This window comes from Centruroides vittatus, unplaced genomic scaffold, assembly GCF_030686945.1.
Source record: "Centruroides vittatus isolate TY-2023 unplaced genomic scaffold, ASM3068694v2 contig_680, whole genome shotgun sequence".
Taxonomy (NCBI): Eukaryota; Metazoa; Arthropoda; class Arachnida; order Scorpiones; family Buthidae; genus Centruroides; species Centruroides vittatus.
The window spans coordinates 2,263,792-2,282,340 of record NW_027122427.1 but is presented as its reverse complement, the minus strand read 5'-3'; the positions used below and the strand labels follow the sequence as shown (position 1 = coordinate 2,282,340).

At 29.4% G+C, this 18,549-nt stretch overlaps 1 protein-coding gene across 1 annotated transcript in view; it reads left to right on the top strand.

Moving 5' to 3' along the window:
* LOC136980181 (uncharacterized) overlaps positions 1–16,737 on the top strand; it is a 56,534-nt gene extending 39,797 nt beyond the window's left edge. Inside the window, exon 2 of the mRNA XM_067276236.1 lies at positions 10,206–16,737. Coding sequence (XP_067132337.1) covers positions 10,376–12,187 — 1,812 coding nt within the window. The 5' untranslated portion in view covers positions 10,206–10,375 and the 3' untranslated portion in view covers positions 12,188–16,737. The remainder of the gene's footprint in view (positions 1–10,205) is intronic.
* Positions 16,738–18,549: the final 1,812 nt, after the last annotated feature.

The window sequence follows — 18,549 nt, the reverse complement described above, 5'->3', positions numbered from 1 at the left end:
GATTACATTTGAAAATAAATAGTGGTTACTGTTCTGTTTTCATTTGATCCACCCTTATAGATATAGTCAGCCGAACAACAAAAGAATGTACTCTGTTACAGCAATGGTTTTAATAGTTATTGAGATCTCAAATAGTTTTGGACTAACAAAAGTTGTTACAACAGATTTAAACTATTAAAAATATAAATTTTAAATATTTTAAATTCTGATTATAGCTCTTTAAATATATATATTTTTGCATAACTTTTTAAACAAAATCATAACTATGACAAGTTTTTTCTAAGTTAAAAACTGTAATTAAATGATAAAATGTTTGTACTTTGTCTAAAATCTTATTTGAACAAATCTTTTATGCACCTATAAAAAACAAATTTGTTTTTATTTACTTCATACTGTACTTAAATTATAATATTATTTCATTAATAAAACTTTTCTCTGTTTTCAAATCATGAAATCTGTAGAATATAAAATTCACTATGAAAATTTTACTTCTCACATTTTTAATGTCACTACTAACAAAATATCTGAACAGATTTTCAGAACAGTTAGAATTAGAATTTAAAATGTATGGAACATTAGGTCATACTAATGCCCTATGTTCCATATATTTTAAGTTTGCTGCTTTTAGGGCATTAGTACAAGGAATTCATACATTGTACCAGTATTATAGACCAACAGCAGAAAGTATAGTACTTTATTGAAGCTACCAAAAAGTTGGTTACAACTCCAACAAGGTAAAGCAGTTATGTAAGAAGTACCAGATTCACACTGAAAACCATAATAATGTTCACCATATTGGCAAGAATAAGGTAACTTATAAGATCATCAGCTACAATGTTATATTTCATATTATCAGTAAGGAGATAGTGTTTCCCACAGATACAAACATTTTATAGGAGAAATCCCAGCATCTATAAGATGTTGTAGATCTTGTCATTCTGGAGGATCAACAAAGATCTAATACATGCTGGAATGAAACTGGAAGTATATAGGGTCTTGCTCAAGGATGACAAGACCCTAAACTCAACATATTCCATCAATGCTGTCTTTGAAGGATACTTAGAATTACACATTGTGATTGTATCACAAATGAGCAAGTTCTCAGAAGAAGTGGCCTACATAAGCTACAGGACCATTGTTACAAAATGCATTTTGCAGGGCATGTACTTCATCTGCCAGAGGAATGCTTACCAAAAGTAGCCTTGCAATGGAAACCATGCTATGTAAAAAGAAAACAAGGTAGGCCACAAACAACCTGGCACTCTACATATAAAGATCTAAAGAAGATTAGTATTCCATGGGATGATGCCAAAACCATTGCAGTTGACCACATATGCTGGAGATAGCTTGTTACCCAGCATGCCACTTGGCACAGGAGACTAAGACAATCTGTTAGAACACAAAGGCAGTTAAGACAGCATAACTGCATAAAAAATTTTTAAGTTCCAATCACTTTATACCACATTCCAAGGTAGCTTAACAATCCACTTAATGTGAATTCGTAACGAACTGATCTGGCACACCACTTTTCTAAGAATTTTTCAAAGGCAGAGATTTCTGCAATTCTTTATAGATGACATCTTTGCAAATGGAATGTTAGCAGCTAAAAAAGTTGAACAGAGCTTAAAGAAAAACTCATTCTTACACATGGAAGGTTCTCCAACTGATGCCTTATTGATTTTTGTCAGAAGTGCTTGTATGTTTTTCTTGCCTTTTTCCATGTGTAGTTGTTGACATGAATGGTTCATGAACAACATGAATAGTTGTTTTATAATGCTGCTTAAGCTGATATAACATGCTACAGGAAATCTGTACAAGTGATCAAATAAATTATTTAGTGTAACTTGAAACAGAATATCAATACTGAGGTTACCACCTTTGAAAACTGGCTTTGTCAGCCAACTTGCTAACTGGGAGAAGAAAATTTGATCACATTCAATTTGACACTCAAATTCAATTTCAAATGACTTTAAAATCATATTTTAAAAGTCATTTTACTTCAGAATCATATGAATAGTATTTGAAAATTTAGCATATTACAGCACCATATATGAATCAAACAAAAACTTTCATGGTAACATATTAACACATCAGTGTTGTGGCATTATAATCATGATTTTTTAGCATAATTAAGACACTCGCTAGTACTTTTGACAGCTTACAGCCACCATCCTCATGTGAACCTGTAAGCTATGGTAAGTTCTAACAAGTACATCTTAATTACGCTAAAAAATCATGATCATAATGCTGCAACACTGATGTGTTAATTACTTTATTTAATTGTTGGTGTGAAGTGTCTTTTTGCTATTATAACTTTCATGATTATAATGAGAAAGTTGTTTTATCATTATAAGTAAACTTACTGAATATTAAAAATAATTTCATATATTTTTTCAATTAAAATATACAGTAATTTTGTTTATATTTTAAACTTTTGCCAACTACTGACCTTGATTTAAAATTGCCAGACCAATGCCAGCTGGGTGGCAACCCTAATACTTCAGTTTTGTAGATTTTTTACCTTGCATGACAAAATACTATTTTTACATTGATTATATATATATATATATATATATATATTTGTCAAAAACTTTTATCCATTCTCTTAATTTGGTCAAAATTATTTTGGTTCTTTTAGCATTTTGAGAGATATAGAAATAAGTTAAGCCACAAATCTGTTACACAAGCTGTTAATAAAATATTAAGAACTAAAAAGGAATTTTAAAAGTTCTGTAATTACTATTACAATTAATTGTACAACTTTTACAATTACGTTTCATTTTGTTTCTTTGATCTCACTTTTATTTTCCCAAAAGTACCATTAGTCACTAGAACAGATTTTCTTTTTATTACTCCTCACTGCTATAAAATTACAAACCAAAATCAAAAAAATAATACATTGTATTTTAGAAGTAATTTTTTATCAGAAAAAACAGAGTGAAAAGAAAAATGAGGAGAAATAATTCTCTGTGAAAAACATGTATTTATACTATTTCTTAGGTCATCTTCAGTCATTTAAATTTTTCCTAACCAATTACAGCATAAAATTAAAATTTTAGAACAGTTTAGTTTTTAAAGTCAAGTTTGAAATATTTATAGTTGAAATTTTCTAGCCAATGAAATGTACATTTTCAATCATTAAGTTATTGCTAATGAATCAGAAATATGATAAACTTCTTGATGTACTATTTAACCTAATAGAGAAAAAAGGGCAATAAAACAAAGGAATAGAGAAAAAATTAATTTGGCCCAAAAAAAAAATAATAATAAGAATTGTTTGTTGTATAAACTTGCTAGTAATTTGATATCCAATGACTGTTTTGATTCCTTTTTGATCTTCTATCATATATTCCTTTTATATTTATAGGATGAGCCACTAATAGTTAAATTAGGAAGAAAAATTGTTCATTTAAGAAAAAACAATAGTATTATGTACCTAGTTGTGACAGTAAGAACAAATTGTATTGAACTTATCATCATTCAGCATTTCTTTTATTGATGGGCTTGGATTTCTATTCCTTTCCTTGTCATGTTCACTCTTCAGTCTCAACATACCATCATCAACCCTGGGCTCATTGCCCATTGGTGTCTGATGTCTTTTCCACTATTTTCTTCCATTTCTCTCTATCCATTGCCAATTTTCTCAATTCCCATACATTCGCTTTACACCACTTCTTCACGTCATCAATCCATTCTCTATATGGGTCTGCCTCTTTTGTTGGATCCATTCATAATACCATAAGCTAAAGTCTTAATTTTTCTGTTTGCATTCATTCTCATAATGTGTCCAAACAGTTGAAGTTTTTGTTGTATAATTTTTTTGTAAGAGATTCTTTTTCATATATATCCTATTATAAAGTTCATTTGTGACTTTCTGTATCCATCCTATTTGTAAGATCTTTCTGTAACAGTCTTTCAAAATGCTAATATTTTTCTTTCCATATCTTTTGTTATTACCCATATCTCACGGGCATACAGCATGCGGGAGAAGATGCAGATGTTCAATACTTTTAATTTTGTCTGAAAACTAATTGCTTTACTTTTCCAGATTTTGTTCATTGCTTTCAAATTTGTTTTTATCTTGGCTATTCTAATCACTATTTCTTTTTTTTCAATCCAGATTATAGTTTAGTTTGCTTCCAAAATATGTAAAGCTCTCTACATTTTCAATGTTTTTCTCATCTATTAGGATGTTTCTTGCCATGTTGTTATCACCAAATATCAATATTGGTGACAATACATAAGAAAGGCAGCATGTTAGAGTGCAAAAATTATAGAACGATTGCCCTAACAAGCCACATAGGAAAAGTTTTGGTGATGATCTTAAAGGAGAGACTGAGTAGTTTGATGGAAGAACACTTAACAGATGAATAGGCAGGTTTTCGGAAAGACAGAAATACAATGCAGCAGACACTAACATTACGGCTATTAGTTGAAAAGGCAAGAAAAAATCAGAAAATATATCTATTCCTGCTTTGTGGACTTTCAGAAGGCATTTGACAGCATAGACCAAAAGCCACCTTGGCAGTGCTAAAATCTTATGGAGTAGATCATAAACTAACACACCATGCTTTCTTTTAATCCATCAAATAGCACCACATACCCTTACTTCAACAGACTCACATACACATCACAAATTTTTTTTCTCCTTTTATAGTTCCACTCCATGCCTACTACCAAATCTGATTACCATATTCTCTGATAGCCCCTTTCTCTCTTCCGTTGGTACTCTCAGCCTCAGATTTCCAGAGAATAAAGAGAAGAGGGAAAAAAGAAAAATGAGAGAGGAAAGAGAGAGAATTTTGAGATAGATAGATTATATTTTTTTTAGCTTTAAGTATTCGTAACAGTGTGAGAAAAGAAAAATATCATGTAATATTAAAAATTAAAGTAAAAATATGGTATTGATATACCACAGTTATAAATGGATTTATTTACAATATCAGAATCAAGTATACTTATTCAAAATAATAAACACACTGATATTTGTTTTTCAGTTTATTGACTACCTTACATGTATCCAAGGTTTTTCTTATTCCATAAATAAATGGATGTCCTATGAATGGTAGTTAATTAATATACATTTGAAACACTACATTGATTAGATTTAGTAATATGGGTTTTGAATGCTTATTAAAAAAATTATGATCTTTAATAGAATAAGAATAAATTATATCATTATGTAATTTCAAAAGTTTTAAAAAATTATAATCTGTAAATTATTATGCAAACAAAACATTATTGAATATTCTACTAATTTAGTAACTGTTAAAAAAAAATAATAATCTATTGAATTTATCTATAGTATATTTGAGTGCCTTGAGTGTTTGATAAATTCATGTGTTCACACAAAATTTACTTATATTTAGAGAAATTTGATTATGAAAGCATTTTAATTTTTACAGATAACCTGTGGGTATTCTGTAGTTAAAAGGTAATTTGAAAGTAGGTGCAGTAGTAAGATAGAAACAGGTTATATGCCAATTTTAAATTATAACTATGAAATCATATCAGCTTCACTAAAACCATTTTTAGAAAACAAAAATATCCTTTATATATTGCAGTCATATGCATTTGTCATTTGCAATTTTTCCTAAAACTACTAAAGATAGCTATATATGTATACCTCACTGTTAGTTCTCACCTGTAAATTTTCTTTGCAATCAAACAATGCTTTAATTGATGACCCTTCAAACATTAAGTATATTACAGATATTATTGACATCAAAATATTTTTTGAGATTTTTAGAGCTGCTAAAGAAAGATTAACTCCACTGAGAGACTGTTAATGTATATTCCTGATGTATGAAAACACTTTTATTTTAGTGTTTCTTCTAATTCTTTGTGAATTACTTTATTTTACCAGCCATTATTATTTTTATTTCTGCACGATTTACATCGGAGTAAAAAATACCTCGTCCCATAACCCACAGAAAAGAAGGTATCTGTTTCCACCCTTTTATTGTATTAGATGCACTTTAAGTGCAAGTATTTCCTCTTCTCCCCCCTTTTCCTCTTCTTAAAAGGTTTCCAGATGAGCATTGTGTACTAGTCTCAACAGTCGTATTGGGTAACTCTGGATTAACTGATGAATGATGTCTATCTGATAATTGCTGCGTGTCTGAAGATTGCTGTATGTCTTGAGATTGCTGCATATTATGCTTGACTGGATCTGGTGTGTTGACCACAAAGATAGTATTATCAAGCACTCTACTGAGTATGAGGGATGTGTGTATGGCTGCCTGTTTCTGAAGAATGCTGATGTCAATGTTGGATTCTAATTGATCTATGTATTTCTTTATGGTTTTTGCTACTATTCCTGTTGCTCCTATTACTATTGGGATGACAGTTGTCTGTGTATTCCATAGACGGCTAACTTCAGATTTCAAAAGATGATATTTACTTAATTTTTCAATTTTTTTAGCACCAATGTTGTAATCTGATGGTACAGTTATATCTATTAAGAATGTTTTATTGCGATTTTTATCAACATTAAATTAAATCCGGTCTATTGTGAGATACAGTGACATCAGTTTGTACAGGCATTTCCCATAAGATCTTGGCCGTACAGTTTTCTTTAACTTGTGGCTGGATTAATGTTTCCTTCCACCATTGGTTAGGAACTTCTATTTTATGTTTTCGGGCCAGGCACCAGTAGACGTACTGGACAAGATTATTATGACGTTTTACATAACAGGTTCCCACCAAATTTTTGCATCCTGATATAATGTGCTGCGTGGTCTCGTCTTTGGTCGTACAAAGGCGACATTTTCCATCCAGTGGCTCCTTTAATATGTCACGTTGATATTGTCGTGTCATTACAGCTTGGTCCTGAATAGCAAATATTAATGATTCAACTCTTGGGGCTATTTGTTGCTTTTTAATCCATTCAAATGCACGCTCTCTGTCTATATTGCCCTGATCCAATATCCTTTTTGGAAATTGACCATGTAATTGTTTGCTTCTCCATACATCATTATGCCGTTTTATTATTGATTTTTTAATTTCTTCATCTGTATGTGTATTTCCTCATGGTAGATGTAATTCATCTTCTATCTCTTGGGCTTCTTTTATTATTGAGTGTTTATCCCTGCCTATATCATGCTTTACTATTACTTTAATCAGATGATCTCTTTTCTCTTTTAGGTATTGGCTATTATTATTATGTTGGGTTAAGTGAGATATACTCGGTTAACACCGGTGGCTGTGTACTATGCCGGACCAAAGTCAAGGCATAGTAACCAAAACAGAAATTAAAGAAGTGTATCAGTGTGTGTGTCTGTATTCATGAATTTTCTCACAATATGACATGTATTCAATATAGTGGCCTTCTGTAGTGTGATGTATGTGTTTCTATTCAATTCTAATGTGCCCAGGCTTTTGTGTAGTGTGTGTGGTATGACACCTGTAGAGGAAAGAACAACAGGTACAATAAGCACCCTATCCATCCTCCACAGATGCCTTATTTCCTGGGCGATTATTATTATTATTATTATTATTATTATTATTATTATTTTGATAAATAAAACAAAAATGAAATGATGATGATACTTTTAATTTTGTTACTTTGTAGTCATTTTGTATTATCAGTATTGATTGTAGTTTACATGGTTCTGTCTCAGGTATTCCATTTTTTCCATATCACTTATTATAATTAAATCTACAATGAGTTGCTAACAGAAATAATTAAATGAAAAACAAGGAAAAATTGGAATGTTTGAAATATCTTCTAAACTGCATACTGGTTAACTGTCATGTTTTCAACAGTGAATTTGGAGATTAGTTGCAGATTATGTGAAGATTTTGCTTTTATCCTAGTAAGTTTTCTACAGAGTATATACCAATGTACAGTACCTTATGAGTTATATGTAAAAATTAATGTATTTTGACCTCTTGGAAAGTAAGTTTCTAATGTACATTGCATAAAAATAGCTCATTGTTTATTTGTAAAATGTGCATATATGTTTATGAAAAGACATTTATAATTCCTTACCTTAATTTTCCTGTAAATTTTTTAAGTTTAGATGTTAACATTTTCAGACATATGATTGTCTAAGAATGGATGTTAAATATCTTGAATCACATAAAATGAATAGCAAAATAGACTATACATTCTCAAGATTTAAATTTCATTTCAAGAAGGAAATGTTATCCAAAGCTTGGCACTCTCTAGTTGATAACCCAATGAGGGAGAACATTTTGGGCTAGACTTAATGTTGGTTAATAACATGTGTAATTTATTTTTATTTTATTTTTTTAAGTTATGTTATTTTATGTTTTTATTTTAATATGTCCAATTTTGAAATATATAAATCATTTGTTTTTGAATGTTTAAATTTAAAATAAGCTGTTATAGTTCTGCCAATTGAACTCAGTTCTTTTATTTAATTTTGCTATGTATATGTTTTCTAACCTGAGGCAGACATCTGAATGGGGTTGGAAGCATTTGTTTTGAGTAAAACGTTGCTAGAAAAGTATAGAAGGTATAGAGTTATTGATATTTTGGTTTGTTTCCAATTTTTTTTTACTTGTGTTGTTGATATAATGTCGTCTTGAGAGCATTTTTAAACATTAAAAAAAATTAAATTGATTATTAGAAAACTTATTTGAATTAATGTTACTATTAAGTAGTACAGTCAAAAACATCTATATTGATACATAATACACCATGTACTCAGGGCCGGATTATCGAATAGGCAAAGTAGACAAATGTCTAGGGCCCGTAATTCGGAGGGGCCCGGCTTCAGTGCAGAAGACTCCTCTGTTTGAAAAGGAGTTAAAAATGATTTAAGAAATAGGACAGAAAAGGCTGTATTTAACAATTCCTACTAAGCTTCGCTCGACTCACCATTACCTAAAAAAAAAAAAAAAAAAAAAGAAGTCAACATCCACCCGTGTGTCAGAAGTGATGTACAGTACGCCACAGGATCTCTCACGCCATCTAGAAATATTTTTAGGGCCGCGTCTAGTGGTAGTACTGATGTATGGATGGTTATGATTTATTTTCTAAATCTACACTTATACGTCGCGACATCGCATATTCGATATAGCGTTCAAGTTGCTCGAGTGCGAAGATATTGCAATTCAATAGTGTTTTATAAAAGAGTTAAAAAGGGTGACACTACGGTGTGACTTGGGGTGACATCATGATATCCGCACCGGGTGTCACCCATGCTAGCTACGCTAATGTGACATTATATAAGATTTGTTTAGAAGCAACTTACTTAAATTGGGCCCCAATTTAAATTTTGTCTAGGGCCTGCTAGAGGCTTAATCCGGCGCTGCATGTACTGTATATTATCACCAATAATATTTGTGACAACTTTTGATTGTTGTTTTAGATTGCAAATGTAAGACTCATTACTATTTTGAAGAAGTAAAAATGGGCTTTAAAAAATGTATCTTAGAATTAATTATTATGCAAAGTGTATTTTATATATATATACAGTGGACCCCCAATATAACGCGCATGTCGGGCGGGAAACAACACCTGCATTATAAGGTGAACCACGTTATACCGAGCGGCGTGATGGCAACACAATAAATTTACTCAGAATGATTTGAACTATATACTGAAACCTCCCATCAACTACATACATATTATGTATTTTATTAAAAAACCCAATTTATTTATTAAGTGTTTTATTAAAATTCACATAACATAGTTATACATCTTAATAAGTACATACTGTATAATTGTTACTGTACATACTGTAGCTTGTCTTTTCTTTTACTCATCATGCATACAATAATTAAACATTATTCAAAATACATGCAGGAACTCAATACATACACAATTACTCAATACGCAGTAACAATAAAATGTGCTACTCACTAATGCCGCACAGACCTGTATATACATGTTTGAGCTTATCGCGTCGCGAACATTGCCTGCACTATAATCGAGTGCGCGGTATAGCGAGCAGCACTATAACGAAGGTCCACTGTATATATATATATATATATTATATTTCCTCAATTCTAATTTTTATGGAAAAATAATCTTATATAACAGAATAATTTTTTATAATATTGAAGTTTAAGATATATCATGCATATTATATATAAGTATTATGTAAAACTGTACTCTTTTCAAATTTTAGTGTACTATTTTTTAACCTAGTTTTACATAATTTATTTGTATTTTATAAGCAATAACTAACTATAATTTAATAATAATTTTTTTTTTATTTTCTTTTCTTTAGCCATTGGCATCCCAGTTTCCTATTTTCTGCCATCTGTATTTCTGGAGAAAACTTTCTTTCTTCGATATGAAGTTGATACAAAATCTGTTGACTTCAGTCTGATAAAACATAATCTGACTAAATCAGCTGACAGGACTACTGTCTTCTATCTAAATTCAAAATAAACCATCATGCAGAATACCGCCTACCCTTGGGTGAGTTCATCTTCCCTCAATCAGAAAAGCTGGCCTCCCGGTTATCAGGCAAGTCTTACTGATCTTTTTTTGAAAAAAAATCCGTTACACTTTGGAACTGGCATATCTCAATTGGCAGCTGCTTCCACTTATATTGAGAAGATGTCTACATTCAACGAACGTACCCATAAGTGCCCACACCCAGATGCGAAGGATAAGCCTTATCCATGTGAGATTTGCCAACAATATTTTGCACTTTGTGACAATGTTCGAAGAGATAACAATTCTTGTACTAGTGCAAGATTGGCAGGCACCAGTGGCTCTCTAAATCAATGTCCTACAATGCAAGAGAGGAAACCTTTAAACCTTGCTTCACCTACTATTCCTATGGACAATAGACCACCACAAAATCTTCCTGTCACATCTTCTTCCATGGCAAATCGACCAAGAGCACCATCAAATAAACAGTTTATTTGCCCTGTTTGTCATAAATATTTCACACAAAAAGGGAACCTGAAGACCCATATGATGATTCATACAGGTGAAAAACCATATTCTTGTAACATTTGTGGAAAATGCTTTACACAAAAAGGTAATGTTGATACTCATATGAAAATTCATACTGGAGAAAAAGAATTTGGCTGTGATAATTGTGGAAAACGTTTTACACAAAAAGGTAACTTGAAAACCCATGTACGAAGTGTACATACTAAAGAGAAGCCTTTTGCCTGTACTTTCTGTGGAAAATCCTTTTCTCAGAAGGGGAATATGCAGACGCATATGAGAACGCACAATAAAGATGACAGGTTCCCATGCACACTTTGTGGAAAAACTTTTTCTCAGAAAGGAAATCTTAAAACTCATATCCAACGTCATACAGGCCAATTACCTTCTCGAAGAAATTATGCCTCTCGTGGTGGTTCAAATCATCCACCTAATTCTGGTATTCGGCGATTATCATCTCAACTTCCTCAATATCCTAATTCACAATCTTCACCATCTCAATCCATGGCACCAAATCTTAGTTCTCCGATGGCCACAGCAAATGATTCAAAATTAGACCAGCAAAATTTGCAATTATCTGTTCCCACATCAAGATCTCTAATGGGTGTTCCATATGGTGATTTATCTCAAAATGAGTATAAGACTCTTGATTCACCAATGTCACCACTTCATCCAACACCTAGAATTCCACCCATTAATCAGCTTCAGCGTCAGCATAGCATTTCTCCAAGTTCTCATCCTTCTCAAATTTCAAGTCCCTCTCCTATTGGTGAAATGCATTCTTCGCCACCAGTTGTCCTTCACAACAAAGTACCACGTGCTCAAAATTCACAAACTCCTAATCATCAAATGGGAAATGATCCACTTTCGCCAAATTCAATTCATTCTCCTCCTCCTCATGTTTCTCAGCCTCGTATTTCTAGTTCTCCACCTTTGGCCTGCCCATCAGATTTGTCAAATACAAATCCTGATTCAAGGGCATTTTATTCTGCTCCATCAACCCCCATTCCTACACCTATTGCTCCTTCACCTCGTTGGCTTCCACACAGTCATATCGCCAGATCACATTATGATACATTTTTGCCTCATTCTGGTCTGAGTTCCTACAATCCCATATCTCAGCACACCACCCCTCTTTCGCGCCTCTCTCTTTTTGCTTCAAGCTCTATGCCACATCCTAATTCTGAATTACATCAGAATGATTCAAAACACGATAATTCCCCAACACTCCATACACAGCATTTGCACAATTCTCATCAGTATCACCCTTCAGGCAGTCCTGATTTTACTCAACTATTGGATTAATTTTATAATTGAAGAATATTGTGAAGGCTATTAATGTAAGTATATCTTTAAATGCTATTGTGCCACAGTAAAGATAATCTTAAAAAAGAAAAATTTATAAGCCAAATCAACCAGCTTCTCCATCCTCTTAAAGAATGACTTTTATAAAAAAAGAAAAATTAAAAAAGCAAAATGGTTTTCTGAAAAATTCAGTACAGTTCATTTGAATAAAAAGAAATCAAATTAAAAGTTCATATTTAAAGCAATGATTAATCTACATTTTTAAATATGTTCAAAAAACCATCAAGATATAATAATTACAATTTATTATTAAACTAAAAACCAAATTTTCTTATCAATTCTATATAATAACTTTTTAAAATTTTGCATTCCAATATTTTATTAATTTTAAATTCTTATTTTATATTTTTTGTGAGTACATAGAATGATGGGATGGTGCAATTTTTGATTTTATTTATTAAATGATGTGGAAATCTATAACTAACTTAGCTTCCATTTAGGCAAATTGCACAACTTTTATCTGTTGTGTAGTAGTTTTCTTTTTTTGAAAGTAAGATATTATTTATTTCCTTTTATTTTATCTTCTGTTCATTAATTTTACTTTATAGTGCCAAGAAGAAGCTTTTGCTTATATCATTGGATACTTTTTACTATTCCCGTTATACATATACACATCAAAAAAAATTGAAAAGGGAATATTTGTCTTGATCTTATGTACTGTCAGTTTTTTGTCATTAGTAATATACTACTATTTCCACACTGTTTTAAGTATTATATACTGGCTTTTAATTGATATATTTGTTAACAAAACAGAGATGTAATGGTTCATCTCGTATGAGAGATCTGCTGCCAATATGTAAATATATATATTTACATTTATATATAAATATATATTTGTATATATATATATATATATATATATACACATACACACACATATACATACATACATACATACATACTGTATACTGTTAAAAGAGGAAAAATGGAAAATATTTGTGTCAATTTATCAGTGATAAAAATTTTCCAAGAAAAAAAATCCTCTTCTTTAACAGATAATGACAGTTATCAATAATGCAGCAATTCATGTCCATCATCCCTGTAAGGTGCTAAGTAATGCTGAATGGTGCTACCTTAATATTCAATTTTTTGTACATTCCTGTGAAATCAGCGTTATTTCTTTCACAGAATAAGGATACTCTTAACATTTAAATTTAACATGGAAATAGAATGTATAATGAATCTGAATATTAGTATTGCTTTTATTGCTTCTTTCAATTTTTTTTAATAATTGTTTATTAGATGAGAAATACTACTAAAGAGGCTTTTATTTTATTAAACTAATACATTTTTTATGTATGAAAATTTTAAATAATGTAGACATACATTATTTCCAAATGGGAACAAGGAGTATCTTATTCTGTTCATAAAGAATAACACTGTCAGATTTATTGGACCAAATCATTGGTTCTACTAAATATGTATAGATACTTGTTATTCTTATGAAGTTGGTCACATTTAGCTTCATTTGTCTTGCATGTCCACTTTTAGTGAAGTTATTTACATTTATTCAAAAAATACGATGGACAGTTTATTTCAGAATCATTTCTCATGTGCATTAAAGGCTTACACAGATTTTACTGTGAGGTCACAGGTTAAAGCTCAATAATTAGACAAATCTCCATAATATACTATATAATCATTATTGTCTGTGATGAATTTTTTTACTTTGTGTGTTAACAGCACATTTTTTTAAGGCACAATGTTTTAATGATTTTTGTAAAGCTTAAGATTATTATAGAATTGTTGCATGGATGTGTTTGTATTATCACTTTGTAGTGAAACTGTTATATCAAGTGTATATAAATTTTTTGAAATCCACTTTAAAATTAATACTATATTTGCAGGCCAATTTATCTTACTCCACAATTATTCATTGCTTCTTTATATAGGATAATTGTGGAAAAGTGAAAATTTCGTTTAACATTTTATTAAAATAGCAGCCCTGTTTTATTTGTGTCTGTAGATTTTAAATCAATATTCAAAATGCGTATATTGTCATGTAAAATACTCATTTTAGGAGTCCCTTTTCACAGACTCCTAGTTTTAACAGGGTCTTATTGGCAAATCTCACTTTTCCATTTTCATCTCTGTATTAATGTTGTCAATAGTAGTTTGTCCATTAGTATTCGTTAGATTTAGAAAAGTATCATGAGAAGGCTCAAGAGATAGTGATAATTGTAGTTTAATTATATGTATTGCAAATAATTGTGGTAAAATTATACAAAACAAACAGATTAAGAACTGTGCCTCAGTAGAATCTTAAAATATTTTATCACTTAATTTTTGTCTATCAAATACAGTAATTAACAATTTTTCTCTTAAAACTAATATTCTATTATGAATGACTTTAAACATGCTATCATTAATTTTGTTGAATTAGTATAATAATTAGACATCAAATGTGAATTATAAAAAAATATTGTAAAGATTTCTGAAGTGAGTCTTTATTAAAATCTTACAGAAATATTTTAAAATATATAACTTTAAACTGTTTTAAAATCATAAAAACTTATGAATTAAAGTTTTTGATATAGAATAAATTTCTGTATTTAGCTGAAATAAATATGAAATAAGAACTTGTTCAACAAATATGATAAGCATGTTTAATAATGAGAATAGTATATCTAATTTTAATCATGAAAATATACGTTATAATCTGAATTTGAAATCTCATTATTATTTAATTTGAAAACTAAGATAGAAATTTCAAAACAGTAGTTAATAATTTTGTATCAGTCACAATTTTTAATCTATTTTCCCCTATGACAAGTTTCACTGCCTAAAAATATTACTATTATCAATTTTGGTATTTATTAAGAAGATCTTAGCAACAAATCCAAATGATTTTAGAAAATTCCTGTTTTAGTGTTTCCTACAGTTTCTTCTTAATATAATGATAATTATTATGATGATGATAACAATAATAATAATCCGAATTTCAAAGAGTGCAGCCAAGTATATCCTATCAATCTCAGATTGGTCCTTAGCTAAAGGACAATGTTGTTGCAAAGAATTAATGTCCATTCATATTCCGAATTTTCTCAATTGTCAGATATTTTAAAACTTTATCGATAAATTTTATTTTACTAGGATATTCATGTATAATTTAATATTATTTAGCAATCGGTGATCTGTAAGAATAAAAAAAGCATGCAGTTGCTACATAAGAGAATACATGGATATCACTCTTTTATATACTGTATAATCATTATAAATATTAATGCAAGAACTCTGTATTTATATTATATTTAATAGTAATTTACTTTTTTTAATCCTATCTTTTCATTGATGAAAGGCAAATATATTCTGCCTTTATTAGTTTTCATCTGTATAATTAATGGCTAACATTAGAGATCAGAAATATATTCTATTATTAATATAAGCAGGGTATCTGCATTTAAATATTTAATCTGGTAGATTAAGAACTGTACAGTAGTTATTAAATATTAAAATGCCTGTAAACCTGTAATCAAGTTCATGTTAATAAATTTAATAAATTCTGGTGATGAAGTACATGCTATAATTACCAACATTGCCAAAATGGTGCTGACTGTATCCAGGTAAACATAAATGTGTTGTTATACTTATATATCTGTAACAATATATTGACATGAAAGTATTTTATATATGTATAAATATCTTATGTAACTTTTAGTTAAATATGATCAATTTACCTATTTATCACAGAAAAATAGTTTAATTGATAATTTAAAATTTTATTGTTCAGGTTATAGTTATTGAAAATATGTGTATTTGAAATCTGTATAATTTCTGACTAGTTAAAAAAATGAGTCATATTGATATATTGTTACAGTACTGTGACCTTAAGCTAAAAGTACTCTGCATCTGAAACAATTAAAAAATTGTCAAGAGACAGTAATGTATCCAAAATATGCCTTGTAGTGTACCAAATAGAAACTGCTATATACAATAGTCATTGATCTGCTAGGTCCTGCTCATAACAGCATAAATTGTTTAATCTGTTTGTAGATTGATTGATGTATGTATTAATCTTACAGAATGATCCAAGTGCTCATTTATTTAGAGATGGTCTCAGGGATAGAATTGCCTTGTACGAGTTGTTTCTCTTGGTGCTTCTTGATTTTGTGTGTTTGATGAAGGACAGAACATATAAAGACTACTTGAAAGACTTATCATAAAACAGGGTGTAAACATGTGGATTTCAGTGTGTGTGCTTGTGTATGTTTGTCTGTATACTCATGTTACTTCAATGCCAAAGTACTCATATTTTTGCTTGAAGGAACAACAAGCCAGTGCATATTGGTTAACAGAAAAGAGCCTTGGAATTCATTTGTGATTTCCATTTTCACTTATGTGAAGCAAAGTAAACATACCAAATACATGATAGTTTTTTTATTGTGCAAAAAAAATTACAGCATCTGTAAACTGATTTAATTCGGTTAGCTAGACAGTAATTTTTAAATTCTGAATTAAACAAAAATTTTTGTTTTGGGAATTATGAAGAAAAATATCATGATATTTTATGTCACTAGTTCTTTTTAACAAGAAATTATAATATTTTTCTTGTATTTAGTTCATTCTAATATGAGTTTTTGCACATGTAATATTACTTTTGTAAAAGCTTTCATTAAATTTAAAATATCAATAGTAAATTACAAAAACAGTAAATGTACACTTCCTCGAAAAATATTTCTTTTAATTAAAAAAAAATAATAATTAATCAGTAATTTGGAATTGATATTTCCATTTTCATGTTTATATTTATATAAAAAGAGGAATTATTTAGTTATGTAATAGATGAATTTTTTCTAATATAAATTAATACTAACTTTATAAAATATAAAAAGTTGTACAAGTATCAAAAAGTAATAACTCCAATTACCAAATTTTTCTTTAATGTTTAAAAATTTGCTATCTAGCTAGCACAATAAAAAAACCCTGTACTTGTTTCATGTTAAAATGTCAAAATAAAATTGTATTCAGTAAGGTTTTTCTTTATGATGTATGATTGAAAGATGTATCAATAGAGCAATAAGTTTCTGCTGATCAAAATAAAGAACCAGTTGCCATTAATTCTGTACTGTCTAGAAAAAATGATTTTTCTAGATTTCTGTAAATATATATATATATATATATAAACACATGCATACATATATATACATATAATATATATATATATATTAATGTATAAACAAATTCTGTGGGTGTAAAAATAACAATGTGATTTTATTCTGTAGCTTTTTTCACTTTATTTTTAATCAACTGATATAAATTATTGCTCAATTTAATATCCTGATCTTTAAATAATGATGCTGGTTCCATATCATTTTGAAATATCTAAAATTAACTGCAGTTTATGGATTATGTGAAAATAAAAGCAGTCCGATTGTACATAGTTATATCTGAATAAACAATTTGAATTTTGCTGAAAACCATTTATTCACAAATGGTATGAAAGCTATGCATAGGAAACAATGTTTGTGAATATGTCAAAGGCAATTTAGAATGATGATATTTATTTGATCTTAATAGTCTCATTTTTATAATAATACAAATGTGAAGTGCAAAGAAAATAGTGCAATAAATATAATAATTTATATTATATTATATTAGTATATATACATACATGTATAATTACAATTTTATTAAGATTTCTAACTAGTGAAAGTGCTCATTTATATACAGTATCTTTGTTTTTCATTTAAAATTTTTTTTAGTTGATTTTTGATTTTGAACCTGAACAAAGTGCAATATTATCACATTTTTATTATTATCTTTTTTTTGTATTTTGTTATAAACTGTTTTGGATTGAATTTAAAATTAAATTTTAAAAACTCAATTGATGATTAAGTAAGAAAATAACATTCAATATCATGACATTACTGTAATAGTTTTTTATATCAATTAATATATGTGATGTAGAAGGTAAAGCATAGAACATAATAAAATATTGCAATGTTTTATCATTTAAATTTAATTAAATTGATAAGATGCTTGAAAAGAATTAGATATTCATGTTTTATTATGAAATTTGGTTTATTCTAGAATTGAATATTGCGTAATTTTCTGTTTTAATTCTGTTGTGAATAATTCATTATTATACCAAGTCAAATTATCCTGTGCAAGAATTTGTATGGGAACGAGGATTATCTATTGCCCAAGAAATGGACAATCATTGCTCAACAATTCGTCCGTGAACTGTTGTGATTTCAATATAATAGTCCAGATAAGTGCTTAATTAAATGGAGTGCCTCTTTATTTGTGATTTTCTTTTGTCTGGCCGAAAAGTGATGATGGTGATTTATTAAGCTCACTGG